This window comes from Leucopleurus acutus (genome assembly GCF_964270905.1).
Source record: "Leucopleurus acutus genome assembly, chromosome: 16".
Lineage (NCBI taxonomy): Eukaryota > Metazoa > Chordata > Mammalia > Artiodactyla > Delphinidae > Leucopleurus > Leucopleurus acutus.
The window spans coordinates 65,617,012-65,639,631 of NC_139158.1; the positions used below are offsets into that span (position 1 = coordinate 65,617,012).

The 22,620-nt window shown below is 44.3% G+C and overlaps 1 protein-coding gene across 1 annotated transcript in view; it reads left to right on the forward strand.

Moving 5' to 3' along the window:
- The first annotated feature begins 206 nt into the window (after positions 1-206).
- RPN2 (ribophorin II) overlaps positions 207-22,620 on the forward strand; it is a 54,682-nt gene continuing 32,268 nt past the window's right edge. Inside the window, exons 1-6 of the mRNA XM_082858220.1 lie at positions 207-311; positions 4,124-4,317; positions 15,105-15,200; positions 15,768-15,943; positions 20,249-20,324; positions 21,344-21,478. Coding sequence (XP_082714346.1) covers positions 299-311; positions 4,124-4,317; positions 15,105-15,200; positions 15,768-15,943; positions 20,249-20,324; positions 21,344-21,478 — 690 coding nt within the window. The 5' untranslated portion in view covers positions 207-298. The remainder of the gene's footprint in view (positions 312-4,123; positions 4,318-15,104; positions 15,201-15,767; positions 15,944-20,248; positions 20,325-21,343; positions 21,479-22,620) is intronic.

Sequence of the window (22,620 nt, forward strand, 5' to 3'; positions counted from 1 at the left end):
CCCGGAATGGGATGGTTGCGAGGCGGTCGGTTCCAAGTGGGCCAGGGTGCGGGGGGGAAGCGGGCCTGTACTCGAGGACTGCAGCGCACTCTGCGCGCGAGGACTGGAATTCCGGCCGCAGCTGCTGGGAGTGACCCGGCCCAGCGGGACGGCGGGGGACTGACCTGTGCCTAGAGCCCATCCTAGCACGCGGGGTCTGCCGCGAATCCCTGGCGTCCCCTCCGGCGCAGTCTTGGAGCCACTTTCCCGAGCGGAAGTCCGCCTGTGTCTCGGGCCCTGGTGGGACCTGCTAGGAGGAATGGCTCCGCCGGGTGAGGCGTTGCGCATGGGTCGACAATGGGGTCCCGCGGCCCGCAGGCCTTGGCGAGTGGGCCCTCGCCCGCAGGATACTAGTGCTCGCCACGCAGGAGCTGGCTAGGCGGGATCCCCTTACCCTGCGGGGCAGGGGCATGGGCCTGGGCATGGGCTCGGGCTCGGGCTTTTGGGGTCGAGGGTCTGACGAAGAGCTGGCCAGCGGGTGGAATTGCCGCGGAGGAGGGGTTGGGTACGGGTGCGGCGCGGAGCTGCGGGTCCCCCCGAAGCCCAGCCAGGGACCGCGGCCGCGGATAACGCTCGGGCTGACTTAACTCATTCATTTGACTTGCGCGGGCTTCCGGGCCAGGAGGCGTAAGAGTGAGCTTTTGGCCAAATCGTCCTGTTTTTTAAAAAATATTTATTTACTTATTTATTTGGTTGCACAAGGTCTTGGTTGCGTTAGGTAGGGTCCTGAGTTATGGCATGCGAACTCTTAGTTGCGGCATGCATGTGGGATCTAGTTCTCTGACCAGGGAGCGAACCCGGGCCCCCTGCTTTGGGAGCACAGAGTCTTAACCACTGCGCCACCAGGGAAGTCCCTCGTCCTGTTTTTGGACCATGGTTTCCTTTTTAATGAAAGGGGCAAGACAGTCAGTCATCTCTCTTTGGGAGCTTAGAGCATGAGTCCTGAAGTTAGAGTCTCCGGTACAGGCTTGGAGTCTGCCACGTATTCGTTAATGTGACCCTGTGCAAGTTACTTAATTTCTCTGCCCCTCAGTTTCTCATCTGTAAAATAGGTTAGTAAAGTTATCTATCTCATGAATTACAGTGAGTGTTAAATCAGATAATCTTGCGTAGCGTGGAACAGTGCGGCACTAAGTAAGCGCTCAGTAAGCTTAACTATATTGCTAGGTATTGAGTGGGCACTGTGCAGGATGGAACCTCATGTAGTCTCACAACAACTTGGGAAATGTGTACTGTTATTATTTCCATTTGACAGACGGAATATCAGAGAAGGGAAGTAACTTGCCCCAGGTAAAAGTGAATAAGTCAGTGAGCTCACTGCTCCATTATTTGAGAGGTTGAGGATAATAGAGCTCCTGCAGTTTGGTTCTCACCTAGTTACGTGTCTTAGGGCAGGTAACTATTTCTGAGACTCAATTTCATGGTCTGTAAACCGCACTCACTTGGATGTTGAGAGGATTTAATGACTAAATGGATGCAAACTACTTAGCATAGTGTGGGCATACCGTACACGTTAAGTGCTCAAATTTTAGACCCCGCAGTTGTTATGATTAATATGAGGTGGGAATATCAGGATTCTGGCACAGATGCTGTGTTAGGGGAACTTACAGTCGACCTGGCAAAAGCTAGTCATAGTTACTCACTAGATCTTAAGGTATTGAGTGCGTGCATACGGGCCTCTCACTGTTGTGGCCTCTCCCGTTGTGGAGCACAGGCTCTGGATGCGCAGGCCCAGCGGCCATGGCTCACGGGCCTAGCCGCTCCGCGGCATGTGGGATCTTCCCGGACCGGGGCACGAACCACGTCCCTTGCGTTGGCAGGCAGACTCTCAACCACTGCGCCACCAGGGAAGCCCAGCATAAGTATCTTGATTCCTCTTTTACATCTTTCAATCCATTATCAATTCTGGCTTTAACTTTAAATTCTAGCCAGACTTCAACCACTTCTCAGTACCTCCATTGCTGTCACCCTGGGTTAGACCACCAGCATCTTTTTTCCTGGGTTATGGCAGTAGTCTTCTATCCTTACTTCTCTATAATCTCAACACAGTATTGTTTATTCTCAACACAAAGTTCCTGTTAAAATGTATGTCGAGTCACTCCTCTGCTCAAGATTTTCCCGCGGCTCCCATCTCACTTTATAAAAGCCAAAGTCCCTATAATGCCCTGTGGATTTGGCCTCTGCTACGTCTGTTACCTTGTCCCTACTTCTCAACCCTTGCTTAATCCTCTCCAGCCATATTGTTCTCTTTGCTAAGGCGAAAAACACCATCTGCACTCCTGATTCAGGGTATTTGCCCTTGCTTTTCTTGGGATAGTTTCCCTCCAAATTTCTTTATGACTTGCTCCTTTTCCTTCAGGTTTACACACAATATCTTTATTTCTTAGGGCTTCACAGGCTACCATATGTAAAATTACAGCTCTTCCTGGTATTCCTTCTGTGCTGTATTTTTCTCCATAGCACTTTTCACCTTCTAAGATGATGAATAACGTTTCATAATTATTTTGTGTAATGTCTTTCTTTTCCAACTAGAATGTAAGCTCCATGAGGTTAGGGGTTTTTGTTCTGTTTCCTGTTGTATTTTTAATACCAAAAATAGTGCTTGGTACATAGTAGGTACTTAATAAATATTTGATGAATGATGATCCACATTATAGATCTCTTTCTAGTTTTTTTCAAGAGCTTTTGCATTCTTTAGGTTATTTAACACACACGAGGACTTAAATAACACTAACACTCATGCCCCTAGTGTAGGCATCCCTTCTACAACATTCTCTAAAAAATAGTGGAGTGCGAACTCCATAGATAGACCTGGGTTTGAGTCCAAGATTGACTATCTCCAAGCTGTTCTGGTCCTCGGTTTTCTTATTTGTAAAATACCTTTTTTAAGGTATTTAAGGTATTTCTAGTTCAAACTAAATTTGACGCTATAGGCAAAGGAGCAGTAATCATTAATGTTAACCTTGTGATTACTGTTACTTGGAAGGCAAGACTGTTCATGAAGCTGCCCATCTGAATGTGTTTTTTTCCAAATGAAAAGTAGAAATGTTCCACTTCTGTGATTTCTCTCTGTCCCCTGGGGCATAATGGATGAGGATTGATTTTTCTTTCCATTTATTCAGCAAATATTAATTCAGTACTGCTATGTGCCAAGCAGTGTGCAAGATCTGGAATTACTGGGATGAATAAAAGCAACGGTCTCTGTCCTCATGAAGCTTACAGTCTAGCAGAGGAATAAGACATTACACTACTAATTTTAGTTGTGAAAAATTCTGCATAGAAGTGCAGGTTGCTGTGAGCAGATATAGGAACAACAACAACAATAATGTAATAGAAGGAGTAGCTAACACTTATATAGCACTTACCTATATATGTGCCAGTCACTAACATTTTCTGTATTAACGCATGTAATCCTAACAACCCTGAGGTAGATACTGTTATTATCCCACTTTACACTTGAGAAAACTGAGACACAGCTGGTCACATTGTAACTGCCATGGCCACCTTGCTAAGAAGTGACAGAGCTAGGATTTAAACCTGGCCCCAGAAACCTCGTTGTTTGCTACTTTATAGTACTGGGACCTCATCCAAAGGAGGGCTGTTGGGAGGCTTCTTAAGGAAGAGATACTCGAAATCTGAAAGTCGAAATTAAGCAGGAGAAGGCATGCAAAAGAGCTGGGTGGGAAAGAACACGACTACTTAGAGGAGCAGAGAGGAGGGCAGAGAGCAACAGATGAAAGAGTGGGGGAGGAGATCTGGTTGGGGCAGGCAAGGCCACGGGGAAGGATTCAGGATCGGGTTTGTCCTACGAGGCATACGAGTTACAAATGTACTTGAGATGGGAATGGCATGATGAGTCCCTTGCTTTAGAGGCACAGAAGCTGCTGGGAGGACTGTCGTTCAGAGAGTTGAAAACCATGCCCACCACTTCCCCAAGGCGTGTCTCCAGGTTGAACCTCCCAGTTCCCTCACCCTTCCTCACATAATTTGGTTCCCAGACCTTGGTGTGCCTCATCATTGGAACTTTGTGTAGAACTTTGGAATAGTGTGGAGTGTATTTATTTAATAGTCGTTTCCCCCCAAGGTTCAAGCACTGTCTTCCTGTTGGCCCTGACAATCATAGCCAGCGCCCATGCTCTGACGCCCACTCACTACCTCACTAGGCATGATGTGGAGAGACTGAAAGCCTCGCTGGATCGCCCTTTCACAAGTTTGGAATCTGCTTTCTACTCCATCGTGGGACTCAGCAGCCTTGGTGCCCAGGTGCCAGATGTAAAGGTAAAGACCACTTTTGTCTTGGTGGCCTCATGCCTTCACTGGGTTCCTTTTGTGTACTTCAAAACTAACCCTTGCTCATTTGAGGATAACCAAGGCAGACCCAATATAATAAATATTTATATCAGTCTGACAGATCCTTTTTTTTTGTTGTTTTTGAATGTCTAATATATGTTAGGACCATGCCAGGTGTTTTAGTAGAATATAAAGGAGAGCAAGTCATAGATTCTTTAGAAACTTTTTTTTTTTTAAATATATATTTCAATCTCTTTCCAGCTGTTAACCAGTGTATGTGTAGGTTTATTAAGGGATATAAGACACACTTTTAATTTTATTTATTTATTTTTTTTATTTTTGGCTGTGTTGGGTCTTCGTTTCTGTGCGAGGGCTTTCTCTAGTTGGGGCGAGCGGGGGCCACTCTTCATCGCGGTGCGCGGCTTCTCACTGTCGCGGCCTCTCTTGTTGCAGAGCACAGGCTCCAGACGCGCAGACTCAGTAGTGTGGCTCACGGGCCTAGTGGCTCCGCGGCATGTGGGACCTTCCCAGATCAGGGCTCGAACCCGTGTCCCCTGCATTAGCAGGCAGATTCTCAACCACTGCGCCACCAGGGAAGCCCAGAAACTTTTTTTTTTTTTTTTGTGGTACGCGGGCCTCTCACTGTTGTGGCCTCTCCCGCTGCGGAGCACAGGCTCCAGGCGCGCAGGTTCAGCAATTGTGGCTCACGGGCCCAGTCGCTCCGCAGCATGTGGGATCCTCCCAGACCAGGGCTCGAACCCGCGTCCCCTGCATTGGCAGGCAGACTCAACCACTGCGCCACCAGGCAAGCCCCTCATGCTGTTTTTGAACATATTTCCTTATCTCTTTAATTCCTATAAACTGATAGTTAGCTCTTCAGGCTTAATTATAATCAGGGTCAGTTTTCTTGGCAGAAATAGTTCATAGGCAGTGCTGTGTGCTTCCTATCAGTGGATGCATAATATCTGATTGTTTCATTTTTAGTTATGATAAAGTTGAATCAGTGGATTCAGGTGTTGTCACACTAATCTATCTCCTGTACACAGTATATAGTAGGGACTTGTTTTTTATCCATTCTGGCAATCTCTGTCTTTTAATTGGAGATTTAGTTCATTTATATTTTTTTGTAACTATACTGTTGGGTTTAAGTTTACCATCTTGTTTTCTATTTATCCATTTTTTTCCTCCTCCTTTCCTGTCTTAGATTGAATCTTTTTTTTTTTAATATTCCAGTTTATCTCTTATATTGGCTTTTTAGCTTACTTACTTTTTTAGAGGTCGCTCTAGAGATTGTAATATGCATCTTAACTTATCACAGTATACTTTGAATTATTATTTTGCCACATCATGAATAAGGAAGGAACCTTATAACAATATATTTCTCTTTAAACTCCCATCATTTGTACTATTGTCATACTGCTTACATTCTTTCAAGGGTCATGGCCTTGTCCTGTCTGTTGTCCAACATCTCAGCTTCATCTATTTTGTTCAGTTTTACAGTTATTTATGACAGGCTGGTAAATTCAGTACGTTTATTTCTGTCCTGGTCAGAACTGGTAGTCCCTGTTGATGTCTTGCAATCCATTGCAATTGTTATTGTTTTTGATGCTCAAAATGTCCCGTTTTTGCCAGTGGGCCAGAATGTCTCTCTGTGTGTGTTTTGTTTGTTTCTATGTAATCCAGTAGTCTTTGAGAGTTTCTGATGTCCTTGGCTTAAATATTTTCTGGCCGAGACTAGAATCAGTAATTGTTATTATTTATTTATTTATTTATTTTATTTTATTGCGGTACGTGGGCCTTTCACTGCCACGGCCCCTCCCGTTGCGGAGCACAGGGTCCAGACGCGCAGGCCCAGCAGTCATGGCCCACAGGCCTAGCCGCTCCGCGGCATGTGGGATCCTCCCGGACCGGGGCACGAACCCATGTCCCCTGCATCGGCAGGTGGACTCTCAACCACTGTGCCACCAGGGAAGCCCCTGTTATTATTTATTGAATGTCTCATGTGCCAGGTACCCTGGATATGTTATCTTGAGTTGTCTTCATTCTATATGGTCAGAAATATTATCCTGTAATAGAGGAGGAAACGCAAGCTCAGAAAGGTTAAGAAAATTGTCCAGTGTCTGCCAACCATCATCTGCATAATGGCCCCCAGGGTCAAATCCAGCTTGAAGCCTGTTTTTGTAAATAAAAGTTTACTGGAACACAGCCACGCCCATCACTCACATATTGCTATGGCTGCTTTTGCACTTTAACAGTAGAGTTCAGTAATTACGGAAGAGACTTACCTGGCCCCCAAAGCCTAATATTTACTCTCTGGCCCTTTACAGAAAGTTTGCTAATCCCTGCTGTGTGAGAGCTGTGCTTATTCAGATTTCTTCCTGACAGCTATCTCTTGTTGCTGCCCAATATTTCCTTCCTGTGTGTGACTGTTAATGAAACAGACTTCCCTCATGTTGTTTTAAACCCTCCAGGTCAATATACCTCCTAATAAAATTAGTTTTGTTCAAGAGAAAAGAGTACAGGCAGCAGAGTCGCTAGCCCAAGTTTTTAATTCTGGCTCCATCTCTCTGTAAAATGGGAGTTGTGATGCCTTCCTCATGGGATCATTGTAAAGATAAAGTGAAATCATACTATGCCTAGTAAGTGACTGGCCCACGAAAGGCCCTTTGAATGGTAGCTATTATTATAATTATATTATTATATTATATTATATTATAATTATTTAATAATTATTATAATTTTAAAAGTTTTGCTTCTATTTATAACTTATTCAGGTGAGTTCAGACAATGCTGGTGCAGATACTGTATGGAAGGCCCACAGTGTCTGTAAAGGCTTGGGAAAGAGAGAGAACAGACAGTTGGGAGACATAGGGTGGAGCAGTCTTGACCAGTAGAGGTTTGTATCGTAAGGTGTAGGAGAGAAAATTGGAATATTAGGCTAATGTTAAATTTTGGCGGATCTGAATGCAGGATGAGAGTTTTCTGCTGGTCTGTTTGAAAATTCTGTGGGACCATAGGATTCCGTCTAGGGGCCTCCTGGAGGAGTGAGGAGTGAGGCACTCTCACTCTAACTGAAATGATACTTTTTAAAATTAATTTATCAATCAATTAATTAATTAATTTTTGGCTGCGCTGGGTCTTTGTTGCTGCATGCGGGCTTTCTCTAGTTGCGGCGAGCGGGGGCTACTCTCTGTTGCGGTGCATGGGCTTCTCATTGCAGTGGCTTCTCTTGTTGCAGAGCATGGACTCTAGGCGCACGGGCTTCAGTAGTTGTGGTACTCGGGCTCAGTAGTTGTGGCTCGCTGGCTCTAGAGCACAGGCTCAGTAGTTGTGGCGCATGGGCTTAGTTGCTTCGCAGTGTGTGGGATCTTCCCGGACCAGGGCTTAAACCCGTGTCCCCTGCATTGGCAGGCTGATTCTTAATCACTGTGCCATCAGGGAAGCCTCAAATGATGCATTTTTATCTGTCTCATGATTTAGAGCTGCACGTGGATTTACGTTGAACTCATGCCCCTATAGGTTTTCTCTGCTGATGTAATGGGTTTGAGGGCACGTTGGTCAGGGCTGAAGACATAGGCTGAAGCCATCCAGACAGCTGCAGTGCAGTGTGATTTGGGGGTAATTGCGTGATTAGCTGTGGGCTTTTTATTCATAATACAGACTCTAAAGTCACATTGGTTGGCTTCAAGATCTTGACTTCACAACTACACCACTGAGTAACCTGTGCAGCTTACCGAACCTTTCAGAATCTTTATTTTCTCATCTGCAAGATGGAGATAGTTATTGTACTCAGCTCACAAGTGATGGATGTAGGTTGGTTGGCATGGTGATGGCATGTAGTAATGGGTGTAAACAGTATTAGCTCTTAGTAGTACTATTACATGGTAGTAGCGGTAAATGTATGTTGATTGACATTTTATTTTTTCTCCTACTGTAATCCCCATTGCTTAATGCCTAATGAAGAGGGTGTTCCACAAATATCTGTTGAATTGTAAACTTTAGCTTAATAGAAATGAAAGCTCTCTAAATGTGCCTCTTAATTGGAAAATAAATGGGTTAATCACGTACTTCATTTTAATCACTTATGAAATGTGCTGTGGTGATGGTGTGATGTGTACATTGTAAGCAGTGGAAGGAAGGGAGTTGTATGGATATTTTGAAGTTGGTGAATTTCCTTATTAGAGGTGTACACTAAAGAAATCCATTGAGAGAGAGTCTCTGTTACTGTCACTTCCATGTAGTGGGATGTGTCCTGCTCAGCTGTTGTTGCTTTCAGCTGAGTAGAGAGAACTCCCTCAGTTCTGCTAGATGCACTGAGTTGGTTGTTCTCACAGATAGATCATTAGGGGAGATTTTGGTTATTTTGTCGAAAGAGATTCAGCAACAGAACTGAGAGGAATGGGGTTTAATAAGAATATGAGAGTAGAGCGCAGCTCTGGGAACAGTGGAGTGTGGAATGAGAGTTGATTTTAGGTGTTATGAAGACTGAACATCTTTCATTTTGGTATCAAGTACTGTGTATGTATATTTTAAAAACATAAGCACATGAGAACGGCGATTTTATAGATTTTTTTAAAAAATAAATTTATTTTATTTATTTATTATTTGGCTGTGTTGGGTCTTTGCTGCTGCATGCGGGCCCTCTCTAGCTGCTGTGAGCGGGGGCCACTCTTCGTTGCGGTGTGCTGGCCTCTCATTGCGGCGGCCTCCGCTGTTGTGGAGCATGGGCTCCAGGCACGCGGCTTCAGCAGCTGTGGCACATAGGCCCAGCAGTTGTGGCTCTCGGGCTCTAGAGTGCAGGCTCAGTAGGTGTGGTGCACGGGCTTAGTTGCTCCGTGGCACGTGGGATCTTCCCAGACCAGGGATCAAACCTATGTTACCTTGTGGGGTTAAGAATCCCCACACGCCGGGCTTCCCTGGTGGCGCAGTGGTTGAGAGTCCTCCTGCTGATGCAGGGGACGCGAGTTCGTGCCCCGGTCTGGGAGGATCCCACATGCCGCGGAGCGGCTGCGCCTGTGGGCCATGGCCGCTGAGCCTACGCGTCCGGAGCCTGTTGTTCCGCAACAGGAGAGGCCGGGAGAGGCCACAGCGTACTGCAAAAAAGAACAAAAAAACACAAAAACAAACAAACAAACGAAAAAGAATCCCCACAGGTGGATCCTTAACCACTGTGCCACCAGGGAAGTCCCTATAGGTACTATTGCTTAGCTTTTTATAAGACTTAGGAACATTGAGGGTTATTTTGTATTCGTTTTAATGAAAATATTAAGTAAATGGGAGACATACTATGCAAAAATTGTGATGGTAGATTAGATTCTAATGACTGAAATCAGGACACATTAGACAGTGTTCACAGGTTGTCAGTCAATCAGGCACTTTCCTGATCTGTGAAAGGGGATAAGAATATCTACCTTATAGAGTTGTTGTGAGAATTAAATGTGATAATAAGTGTAAAGTGCTTAGCTCAGTATCTGGCACATGGTGAGTGCAAGGTAAGTATATCTGTATCCATTCAACAAGTGCTGAGTGCTTTTTGAGGGCCAGGCACTCAGCCAGTTACTGGGAATAGCAGAGAAGCAGGCACTCCTTCAGGCAGTAATCATTTTATGGAGCATCTGCTATGTGCAAGGTATTATGCTAAGTGCAGAGGAGCTCATTAACTAGTGAGAGACAGGAACCATAAGAGAGAGAGCAGGTGTGAGTACAGAGACACATGTAACATGTAGTGCGTGGAAAGTGCCAGGGGAGTCCAGAAGAGGGAGCTGCTCACTCATCCGGTCTTCTGAGAACACTTACTCTTGGTTCCAACCTTGTACAGGGGGAGTTACCATCTGTGCTGGCTGCTACACAATTCCTTTAGTCATTCATCAGATGTCTAGTGAGTTTCTGCTGTGTGCTGAGCATGATGCTGGGCACCGGGGATTCAGTATTGAACAACAAAGAGAGTGTCTGCCTTTTGGAATGTATACTCTAATAGTGGAGACAAGCATTAGTCGTGTAATAAATATATACATGAATATTTATAACAATGGTAAGTTTTATGAAGGTGAGATGTATGGTGTTATAGGTGTGAAATAGGGGACTTTGACCTGGTCAGGGAAGGCACTTCTAAAGAAATCTCTGAACTTAAATCTCACTCTATATACCCCTAAATTACAACTCCTTGAGGGCAGGAACTTTGTTGATTTTATTTGTTGTGTATTTCCAGTATCTAGAGAGCACCTGGCAGGTGGTAGTACTCAATAGCTGTTTATTAAATGAAGGAAGGTATGATGGGTCTGAATTCTAAAAAGAAAGTAGGATTTAATCAGGAGATGGGGAGGGAAGAGACTTTAGCCAGAGGAAGTAGCACGTGCAAAGGACCTGTGCAGTTAGGGAGCAGATTACATCTGAGAGACTGCAAGGAGGCTGTGTGAGAACAGAGAATGCGAGAAAGCTAGAGAGGAAGGCTGGGGCTAAGCCTCCGTGCCTTGGTAGTCAGAGGGAAGATTTTGCTTTTTCTCTAAAGAGAAGTTGATTTTAAGGAGCAAGTATCAGGATCTAGTTTTCATTTTGGAAAGGTTTCTGTCCTGCCTTGTGGAGGACAGACTTTTGCAGGGGAATATGGCACAAGATTGAATGCTGGTGGGGTACAAAAGATAACACCTGGACTTCTGACTTTTGCCACATGGATGGATGGTTGGGATTCCTTAGGATAGGAATGCAGGAAGAGAATTAGGTTTGTGCAGGAAAGATCATAAATTCGGTCTTAAAGATGTTGAGCTTAAAATGCCTTTGAATCATGTAAGTGGCCTTTGAGAGAAGTCTGGGCTGGGGGTACAAATCTGAGAATTATCTGCATAGCGGTTCTGGATGAAGCCATGGGCATGATTGAGATCGCATAGGAAGAGAGGGGATGGATGAGAAGTGGGCCTAGGAGTTGAAAAACTCCAGTGTTAAATGGTCAGGCAGAAGAGGATGAAACTTGAGGAGCAGCTGAGAAGGAGGAAGAGAGCCAGGGGAGGGCAGGGGAATCCCGGAAGCGAAGGGAAGGGAATGTTTTAGAACAAGGAAGGTTCTATCTAGTGTTAAGGGCATGAGCATTGGAAAATGTCCTTTGGCTTCCATAATTTGGAGGTCATTGGTGGGAAGAGAGAGAAGGTAGCAGCTGGAGGGGAGAGAAGGATCAAGGTAAGTTTTACTTTCAAATCAGTCTTAAGTTTTGTTGATACATTAGGAGTTACCAGTCGAGAGGGAGAAGCTGAACTGACGAGACGGATTGGCTTCCTGATGGAGAGAACAGCCTGTACTAAGCCTAGAGACTTAGAAGTGCTTGTTGTGTTGTGGGGGCCGTGAGTTGGCTGGAGCAGAGGGGTGGTCAGAGAGCATGTGGAAAAAGCCGGCCCAGCTACCAAGACCTGGTGTGGATGGAGGCTGTCGCCAGCGTGTGCCGCAGTAGCCTGACACAGAGTCTGGCAAGATTACAAAGCCTAGGCTGAGAGGAGACGGGAGTTGGGGGCTGCTGCTGGAGAGGAAAGGGCAGATGAGAGAGAGATTTACTGTCTTCTTGGTTGCTGATTCAGGCTGGGGAGTTGTAGGGAAGCATGGACTGAGAAAAGCACTCATGTCCTTCACTCAGGAGGATATTTAGGTAGCTGGGCACAGAAAGTTGGAGGGGAACAGATAGGGGATGGACGTTTAGGAGGCCATTTTCAGCCTTCACTTGTGAGGGTGAGTGTGGAACTAGGGCAGCAGGAGTTGGAGTTACAGATCCCCTGCAAGCGGCCAGCTGAAGCCTCAGATCTGGGTGGGCTTCCTGAGGGTCCAGAGTATGTTTTGTGAGGTCCCTCATTTTTGCCACTATTAAAACTAAGCTGTCAACATTTTGAGCTTTGAAGCCACAGACCCTTGGTACTGTTTACCTAGATCTGTCTGTGCAAACGAGTAGGCATGATGCTGGTTTTATTCAGGAACAGGTCGTTTTTAATAGTCCCTTGAGAGAGAGAGACAGCTTGTATAGCTCAGACTCTGGAGCCAGGCTGCCTGGGTCTGAATTCCAGCTCCTCCATTAAGAGCTGAGTGACCTTGGGCAAGTCAGTTTCCTCTCTAATGCCCCAGTTTTCTTGTCTGTAAACTTAAGGTAATAGGAGGACGTAATGCATAGATCCCCCTATTAAATGAGAAATGCGTATACAGCACTTGTCAACAGTGCTTGACACATTTTAAGTGCTCAAAAATTGGTAACAATGACCATAATCATTGTTTGGGGCCTTGGGTGTTGTTCTATTGCTAAAGCACCAGATGGCGACAAAGCACACGTCTTAAGCTTGCCCACATTCTGCTGAAAGGATTCCTTGAATAGGTTGTTTTCTTCAGATCCCTAATTTGTGCAGTATGAAGTATTTTGTTTCTTTTCTTTTTCTTTTTGGATTCTTTCAGACTTCTGGTTGAAACTCATTTGTTTGAGACTCTTATTTAAGTGTTATTCATAAAATTTAAAACAAAAGTTTTTTGGTTGAAGTAGCACATGCATACAGTAAAATACCAGATAATACAGAACAGCTATTAGTGAAAAGCAACCATCCATCCTGTGGCCCACCTTGTCCTACTCCTGGGAAGCATCCACTTTTAACTGTTTTTATTACCATTTAATTTTGAATAGCTGAATTTTATATTACTTCAACCAAAGTATTTAGTGCTATAACTAGCTATTAAATGTTATTTCTCAATATAGTAGGAATAGCATGGGTTTTCTTATGTGCCTACTCTGTGCCAGGCACTGTGGTGGGAATTTTTGAAAGTCTCTGCTCTCAAGTAACTAGTCCCTGCGGGGGGAGGTAGTTAGTACAGTGTGGTAAGTGCTTTGGGAGAGTGCTCGGGAGGGAAGGCACCTGGCCTGTCCTGGATGAATGTCAGGGAAGGTTCTCTGGAAAAGGTGACATCTGAGCAGAGGTGAAGATGGGACCTGGTTTGGCAGGCAAGAAGGACAAGGGAAAGGTGCTCCTGGCACGGGGTGGGGGGTAGCAGGGTCAGGAACATAAATGGTGAGAGCATGTTATGTCTGGGAAGCTGCAGTGGGGTGGAGGGTAAGATTTTGGAGTTGGAGGTGGGGCTGTGGTGAGGAAGCTGGTACAGAGAGTGAGGGTCAGTCATGAGGGCATTTAAAAAAAAAATATATATATATATATATATTTATTTATTTATTTTTGGCTGTGTTGGGTCTTCGCTGCTGCATGCGGGCTTTTCTCTAGTTGCGGCGAGCAGGGGCTGCTCTTCATTGTGGTGCACGGGCTTCTCATTGCAGTGGCTTCTCTTGTTGCAGAGCATGGGCTCTAGGCACGTGGGCTTCAGCAGTTGTGGTGTGCAGGCTCAGTAGTTGTGGCGCCTGGGCTTAGTTGCTCTGCGTCACGTGGGATCTTCCTGAACCAGGGCTCGAACCTGTGTCCCCTGCATTGGCAAGCGGATTCTCAACCACTGTGCCACCAGGAAAGTCCCAGTCATGAGGGCATTTTATGCCAGATCAGAAACTTTGAGTCTTGTTCTGAGAAGGATAAGGAACCACCCAAGGGTTTTAATAGCAGAGTAAGGTGGATACACTTGTCACCAAGACAAAGCTTGTGCTGCTGGCCGCATGACAGGCCAATAATCGAGAGATGAGGTATTGGGGCAAGGAATAAAGACTTTGTTCAGAAAGCCAGCAGACCGAGAAGATGGGCTCATGCCCCAAAGATCCATCTTGCCTGAGTTACAATTCAGGCTCCTTTTATAGTAAAAGGGGTGGGAATAAAGTCAAACACTTCCCGGTTCCCATCAGCCTCCAGAGGGGTTGTGTTAATTTCTTCCTCCCTGCAGTCATTCACAGGTGGGCCTGGTCGGGATGTTTCCTGTGAGCTAAACAAAGATATTTTAGCTTAATGCTCATAACCTGGAAGGTCATTCCCAGAGTTGCGTCATCATGTATAATTTAAGCTTATAGTCAGCATCCCTTTAGTGATTAACTTGTAATAGGATACAAAAGGTTCTTCCCTATTACACTTTTGCACCTTGTAAAGATCACTCTTGAAGCAGTATGCAGAATGGATTGCATGACTTGAGACCAGTTAGGAGATGAGTGTAACAGTCTCCATGAGAAATGGCAGGGGCGTGACATAAGGCAAGAAGGGAAGCCAGAGAGTGGGGATCGGGTTTGAGAGACTCGATAGGCTTGGAGGGTGAGGGAAAAGTCGAGAATGAGTCCTAGGTTTCTGATTTAGGTAGTAGGTGCATGGTGATGCCTGTACATGAGCCAGAACGTCCAGATGAAGAAATAGAAGGTTTCTAGCTTATGTTAGATGTGTTGAACCTGACTTAGCTTTGGAGACATCGAAGTGGAGACACTGCCATTTATTAGCTTTGTCACCTTCATTACATTACTTACCAACTCCAAGCATCAGTTTCTTATTCTGTTAAATGGGGATGATAGTATCTGCCACAGGGTCCTTATGTTCATTAAAAGGAAGAGCATCATAAACACCCCACACAGGTTATGGCCAGAGCAGGTGATCAGTGGAAGTGGTTCCTTTCTAGGTTCAGAAGGACGAGAGTGCCTTCAGGTTTGCTCTTTCTATGAAGTTAGCATTTTGGGATAATACAGTGTTCTGTGGAAAATATCTGCTTGAAAAATGAAATCTTGTGTAGCTCTCGTACTTTAAGCCATCATGGATTGCTGAGAATTATATTTGTCATCCAAAAAACACATACAGTTTTCCTAATCACTGTGTATTTCACCACTTATCATTGACTTTCCCCCCGTTCAGCAAGCATGCACCTTCATTAAATCAAACCTTGATCCAAGCAACGTGGATTCCCTTTTCTATGCTGCCCAGTCCAGCCAGGCCCTCTCAGGGTGTGAGGTGAGTCCAGCTTCTTACATTTACATTTACTTTAAACTGTAAAGTGTATTTTTAAAAAGGGAAAGTCATGTCAGAATATTTTTTTTTTTAGCAGTGAGACCCCATTAAGTGTGGGTGGGAATTCCATTCTTGTGATTTTTTTTTTCTTAAAGAAATAGACTTTTTATTTTTCCCAAGTTTTCACTTTTCATGAATTTTAAATAACTTTTTTCTATAGTTGCCTCTCTTCTGGGAAGTCTTATTTTTTTTCTTTCAGTCTCCCTTTAACATTTAAAAATGTTTAAAGCAAAAGAAGAATGCCCCCACGCCAGATTTCTAGAAATCCATTTTTTTGAACACAGGAGAAGAGCCATATCAGTAGACAAGTGACTTGCCAGAATCTTTTCAAAAGTGTTATGCTGAGGTTTTACAGATATTTAATTCTGGCATCTGAGATGTCGAAGAGGGGTGATCACAGCCCAGGCGGGTGGTGTGACCTCGGCAGTTGCTCTGCCTGCCATCTTTGGCGTGCCTTCCACAGGCTGGCAGCACCTGTTCTAAACTCTGTGTCTACCCATCCTTTCTTAGATCTCTATTTCAAATGAGACCAAAGATCTGCTTCTGGCAGCTGTCAGTGAAGACTCCTCCGTGGCCCAGATCTACCATGCAGTTGCAGCCCTAAGTGGCTTTGGCCTTCCTCTGGCTTCCCAAGAAGTGCTCGGTGCCCTTACCTCTCGCCTCAGCAAGGAGGAGACCGTGCTCGCGTAAGTCACCATCTTGAGCGCTTCTCAGGCTACTATCCTGAGAGGCTTCATCCACTGGTTCCACAAGTATTGTCTGGGCACCTGCTATGTTCCAGGTGCTCTGCTGGCACTGCAGATGTCGTATTGTGCTAAGGCAGGTAAGGTCCGTGTCCTCGTGCAGCTCACCAAGACACGGTCTCCCTCAAGCTGCTCCAGCAGAGGCAGATACTGAGTCCGAGCATAAGCACACTGCCACAGAGACACGACTGCCTTTGAGGTTAGGGGCTGAAGCAAGGGTAGGGGTGACCGAGGGAGAGTGGGGCCAGAGAGCCATGTGCACCTCTTACTGCAGCTTGGCCAGGCCATGGTGAGATGTTGGCATTGGAGGCTCCGCCCTGGAGGAGGGCTCACGGGGTCCCTTGGAGAGGTGGGGGAAGTAGGGCCTCAGAGGGGGGAGTATTCTAGGGATCAGACCCTGCTCCTCTGCAAAAGGCTCAGGCGAAGGAGAAGCACCTTATAGGAAGGAACTATACGTTTAAATGTTGCAACTGACTCAAGGATGTTTACTAAAGTTAAAGTTAAAGTTACTTTACTAAAGTAAAGTAAAGTTAAAAGTAATAGTATACGTAGTTTTTTTTTTTTCCCTTTGACACTGAAACTCCTCATTTAACACAGTATATGTATTTTTCGTTTTCTATGTGTCCCCCATTTAATTGCAACCCTGAGACAGATTGGAGCACCTGGACTCCTATTCATTGTTCAGCAAGATGTTAGTGACACCAGTTCCCTACTGCAGAATAGTCCAGTTGTTTCCCAGGGTTTTTTTTTTTTTTTTTTTTTTTTTTTGCTGAGAACCAAAATGTTTCTAAACTTGAAGCTTTGTTAAGGGCAGGGCTCACAGTCAGTTGACATTCTCCCTGTCACTCTCACGCCCTATTCATATTCACATGGTCAGTAATCAGTGACTTTGAGGCTGGTACGTTTCTCAGGAATGACATTTTCCGCACCCTTTGCCCAATGCTTGGCCCTTGTGGTCCTCCTATTTCAGGTTACATTACTTTGATCTCGTCCCATAATCCCTTGTGGAATGCCTCTGCAATCACCACCATATCTCCTGTCATGAGATAACTGTCAGTGCCTTACTCTGATGCCACCTTCTACAGAAAAATCTTTCCCTTTCCCTCTGAGCAAAAAGGAAAATCTCCCTCCTCTAAACCCCAGAACAGAAAGAAGTACAAAGAAAGTACATCCATTTTGGAGTCAGTTAGACTTGGGTTTGAACACCAGCTTTGTTTCTTCCTTGCTGTGTGACTTTGGGCAAGTTAGTAACCTCTCTGAGCCTCATCTGTAAAATATTACCAACAATCCTTACATCATAGAACAAATGTCAAGATTAAGTAAGATAATACATGTGATGAGCCTAGTGCAGTGCCTGGTCTTAATGGGCATGACAAATGGAGTTTGTGCTCTCTAGAGCATTTCCTTCTTAGGTCCCTTTCTTAGGGAGCTGGTTACTTCCTTGGTTGTATTGTTTTTTCTGTATTAGATTTTAAGCTTCTTTACTTACAGTGCTCAGAGAGCCTGGCACATGGCAGATGCCCAAGAAAGAGTTAATAAAGGCTGAAACTATACTTTTGTGTTTCTATTCTATCCTCTTGCAAAAAGCTTCAGGTAGAAAGACCACACGCTTGGGGTGAGAGAGAACTGTGTCCAGACTCTTCTACTTAATACCTCTGTGGCCATGAGCAGGGTGTTTAACCTCCCTAAACCTCAGTGTTTCCATATGTAAAACAGGCAGAATGATATCTGTCTCATAGGGTTATTGTGAAGATCAAACTGGCAGCATGCCTTATATAATATTACTACTAATTTACCCTATTTAAGCAAATCTGATATAGATTAGGACTCTTCTAAATGGGCCTTCTACATTTAACTGGACTTATTCTAGGAAACGAATGTTCATAAACTTGTCTAGAATGGTAAAAAACATTAGTAGCTTTGAATGAACAATTTGAAAAGATGCTATTGTGGTCTCTCATAACCCAATTTCTTTGAATCATCTGCTGTTTATTAGCAAGACAGGATCTGCTTTCTTAGCATTTGAATATAGTGCTCCAGAGGGAGAGAAATTGCTGGAGTATAAGTAATTAAAGCCAATGACAAAACTTTTCAAAAGCTAAGTGGATTAATTTCATTCTAAAAACTTCTGAGGTTGTTACCAGCATGACGCTTATTCGTTCCAAAGAAGAGAAAAATGATATCTTAATTGAAAAGTTCTTTCTAGGCTCTCCTAGCAGCCTTTTCTGGGCTCAGCATTTATCACAGGCAGATGTGGGATTTTTATCTTGTTTGGAAATTCAGGTTTCATTTTCTCAAGTCTGTTCTAACAACAAGCATCCCAGAGGGGTCATTGAACACTCTGGGGCTTCCCTCTCTGTGAATTGTGACTCCTCTGTTTTCCAGCTTACCATCTTAATGGAATTCGTTTTCCATGGAGGGAATCTAAATTGTTACGATTGGGATGAAAGCGGACAGATTCTCGCTCTACATTCCCCAACACACTGACTTGATAAATGGTGGTTTTACATAAAGGCCCGGTCATCCCTTGGGAATTTGGGAACCTTTCTGGGGTGGACCAGCAGTTGGCTTAACCACCAGGGGTCCTCAGCTTTCTCTTTTCCACCCCGAGAAGCACCATTTGTATTTTTCAAGTTATCCACATTAAGAGAATAGAACGTAATAAAAAATCTTATGTGGACATACTTACTGCATTCCGCCTTAAAAAGTTTATCTTACATAAATACACTCATAAGTGGATAAAAATATATGAATAAACCATAAAAAAGAATGAGGTACTGATACATGTTACAGAATGGCGAGCCTTGAAAATGTTACGCTAAGTGAAGGAAGCTAGACACAAAGGGTCACATTTGTATGATTCCATTGATATGAAATATCCAGAATAGGTAAATCCATAGAGACAGATCCCAGGTTGCCAGGGGCTGGCGGGGAGGGGACAGGGCAGGGGATGGGAAATGGAATGAAGCTGTTTAATGGGTATGGGGTTTTATTTTGGACTGATGGAAATGCTTTAGGACTAGATAGAGGTGGTGATTGCACAGCGTTGTGAAATATACTAAACGCCACTGAATTGTTCACTTTCAAATGGCTAACTTTATGTGAATTCACTTCAATAAATTAAAAGGTGTATATACACATACAGCCATGAATAAGGGTTCACAGTTACAGCATTGAACAGTTACAGTTCATCTAAGCAATGCAATACTATGTCGTTGTTAATAAGGATGAAATATATTTATACGTCCTCACGGAAATATCTGTACAATCTAAATAAATTGCAGGACAGTTATCTTTTAGGGGTAGGCATTACAGGAATTTTAACTTTCTCCTTTAGTAATGTATTTGAAGTTTTGACAAATAGGTACTTTTATAATCAGGAGTAAATAGTAGGAAAAGAAAAAAAGAATAGACGCTGGTTTGAGAACCAGATCTTCTATTTCTTTCATCTTATTTAATGCCTAAAGGACGGGTGGCTTTCAGGTCTCCGAGCAGGATGGTGACAGCACAAGCGTTAGCTGAGTGTTTACCGAATGCTTCCTGTTTATATTGCATTAATCTGGTTTCAGAAAAGTTGCTCCAAATTCTACCCAACAACCTACATATGTAGATTCCACAGTGCTTCTTTGGTTTTGGAGTAGGAAAAGTAGAAAAGAGGCAGCCAACCTTTGCCCAGCACAGTTCCTCTTACAACATGGGGATGCCAAATATACCTGCATTCGATGAATTGGCTCCTCTTCTCCCTCTAAGTATATCTCTTCTAAATCTGATTAAGTCTTAGTCTGGTGTTCTATATGTGATGCCATTAGGAACCAAACAGATTTTCAGAGGGGGGTGACCTGGTGCACCCTCTCTTCTCTCTGCCCTCAGTACTTATGTGGATCCTGCTGCCCAGATTGCCTTCTCTCTAGCTGTAGTGAACTTTGTAATGTAATGGTCTTTTTTTTGGTGGGGAGTGGGGTGGGCGCTGCATCACGTGGCTTATAAAATGTTAGCTGCCCGACCAGGGATCGAACCTGGGGCCCTGGCAATGAGAGTGCAGAGTCCTAACCACTGGACCACCAGGGAATTCCCTGTAATGTAATGATCTTTGTTACATCTTTCCCTAGACTGTAAACAAGCTCCTTTGGGGCCGAGGCTGTCTTATAGTTCTAAAGAACAAGAGCGGGATATATGTGTAGGTATACCAGTACAGGAAGGGGAAATGGAGACTTGCCATTCATTGGGGTTCTATTCTCTACCTTTCAGAACAGTCCAGGCTCTACAGACGGCATCCTACCTGTCCCAGCAGGCTGACCTGAGAAGCATCGTGGAGGAGATTGAGGTACAAATTTATTTTGGCAAGTGAATTTCCCAGCTTCTGTCTTTGAAACCCTTTAGAAGAGTCTTGCAGATAGACGTGAATGATTTGTTGTGGCCAGTTACCTTTCTTTTCATATCCGTGGCACACTTTTGTTCTTTGTATCAGAGCAATATTTCCTAGGGAATATTTGTTAGGCTCGTATAGTTACACCATCAATTAGGCAACAAACTACTTCAGTGTTTTGTAGGTACAGTCTCACAGTCTACAGATTTTAGAGCCTAACAAACCTGAACTTCAAATTTTTTTCTACTTCTTATTACTTTGTAATCTCAGGCAAATTATTAATGTCTGAGCCTCAGTTTCCTTACGTGGTGGTGGTTAGGAACAAGTGAAGTTCTAAAGTGCCTAGTACAGAATTGGTGCTCAGCGAGTGGTCACTGTGGTTTTTGTTATTCCACTACCCTTTCCACTGCCCACGACCTCCTGCTGCTCAGAGACTGCTTCCATGGACCGCAGAGCCGGGGATGACGGGCACTCTGACAGTGTCATCGCTGGATGGCCCACAGGCACATTAGCTGCCTCGTCACGTTGCCCAGGAGAGCAGTATGTCTCTCTTCATCCTTTAGAGCGTTGAATAAGAAAGAGAAATGCTCTGCTCTGGAGGTTGTTTCCAAATGGATGGCCATCGAATCCATCTGTGTCACGATGCTTCCAGGGTGAACTGTGGCTGGGCCCACTGGCCTTCTGCCCAGAGCAGTTGGTGCCTTCAGTGCCATGACTCCTGGGCTTGGGCTTGAGTCGAAGGGGTCAGGGAAGGAGCACTCCGAGAGCTGCAGAAGATACTGTTCTCTTCAAATGCCTATATGATATACGTTACTCTCTGCCTAAGCACCTTTTTTGAGAAAGCACTAAGTGACTGAGGTGGTCTGCAGACTTAGAGTGGGATTTCTCAAAACCGTCTGCACTGGGGTAACAGTGGTTTGTACGTCTCATCTCTCTTATCACTTGACTTCCATTCTGCCTCTGTTTTGTTGTGACAGGACCTTGTTGCTCGCCTGGATGAACTGGGAGGTGTGTATCTTCAGTTTGAAGAGGGACTGGAAACAACAGCATTGTTTTTGGCTGCCACCTACAAGCTCATGGACCACGTGGGCACCGAGCCATCCATTAAGGAGGTGCCTGTCTATATAACAGTTCTTGGGCATGAAACCCAAAGGCGTTGTTGGCTTTATCTGCTAAGGGAAGCTTTTTTCAGAGAGGACAATTCAGTTAGCTTTGGGGTGTCTTGGGTTAGGCATTGAGAATGAGAAACAGAAAAATGTAAAGCCTGTTCCTGAGAAACTGGTTGTCAGTGGGATAGACATGTAAAGAAATTGTTATACTTGCTTTAAATGGCGTACGGACACATCATGAGGTAGAGACAAGAAGGCCAAGTGTATTACTCTCGATCCACCTCCCATTCCTTCCTGATGCTCCTTACTGCTTGTCTCATGAATGCTTTCCATGCTGGTGGCCTGTGCAAATCCTCTTTCTCTTGAGAAGTGCCCTGTACTTCAAAATTGCCTGTTCTGCTCTCTCCCCACTGACCCTCAGCAGTGCCTAAGTCTGAGCTAATCTGTGCTGATTGACATAGTTCACTGAGAGGCATGTGTGTCTACCAGACATCCACCAAGAGTTAATTCTTTTCTTTCTTTCAAGAGGAGCTTGTTAACCTGAAAGAACCTTTAGTTGGAATGTGTGTGGGAAGTCTTGTGAGTAGGACCCTCTTTGTACCACTTGTTTGTAAAGTTACCAACCCTTGATCTAAAGGACTTAAAATACAAGCTGCTGCTGTTTTAATTTTAGGAGGAAAGATTTGGGTTCCAAGTCAGAACTTCCACTTCTTTTGTGAATTATGAATGCATTGTGAGTTCTGTGCTGAGTTTCAAGTAAACAGTAAATAATTACCTGTCTTGAGTAATTTGAATTAATTTTGTATTTTCTCTGGAGGATATGATCTAATAATTTATTCATGTATTGGCCTTTTTATGTTGTCTTTTCCTTCATCCTAAGTTTAGGAGACCTAGAGATACCACACTATTTAAATTTCTGTTACGGGTGAAAGTGCAAGAATGTGGGTCTTATAGTACAAATCATTTCGGGATTCTCCTATACACAGTACAGTACATGAATTGGCGATATTCTACATAAAACAACTTAAACTTTTTCTTGCTTTATTCCCAAGCTGCTACTAACCAGGTATTTGGCTGGGATAATTTTGCTGTCACTGCTTTTGACATAACGATTCTGGTGAACACTCCCCCATTTTAACATGTCA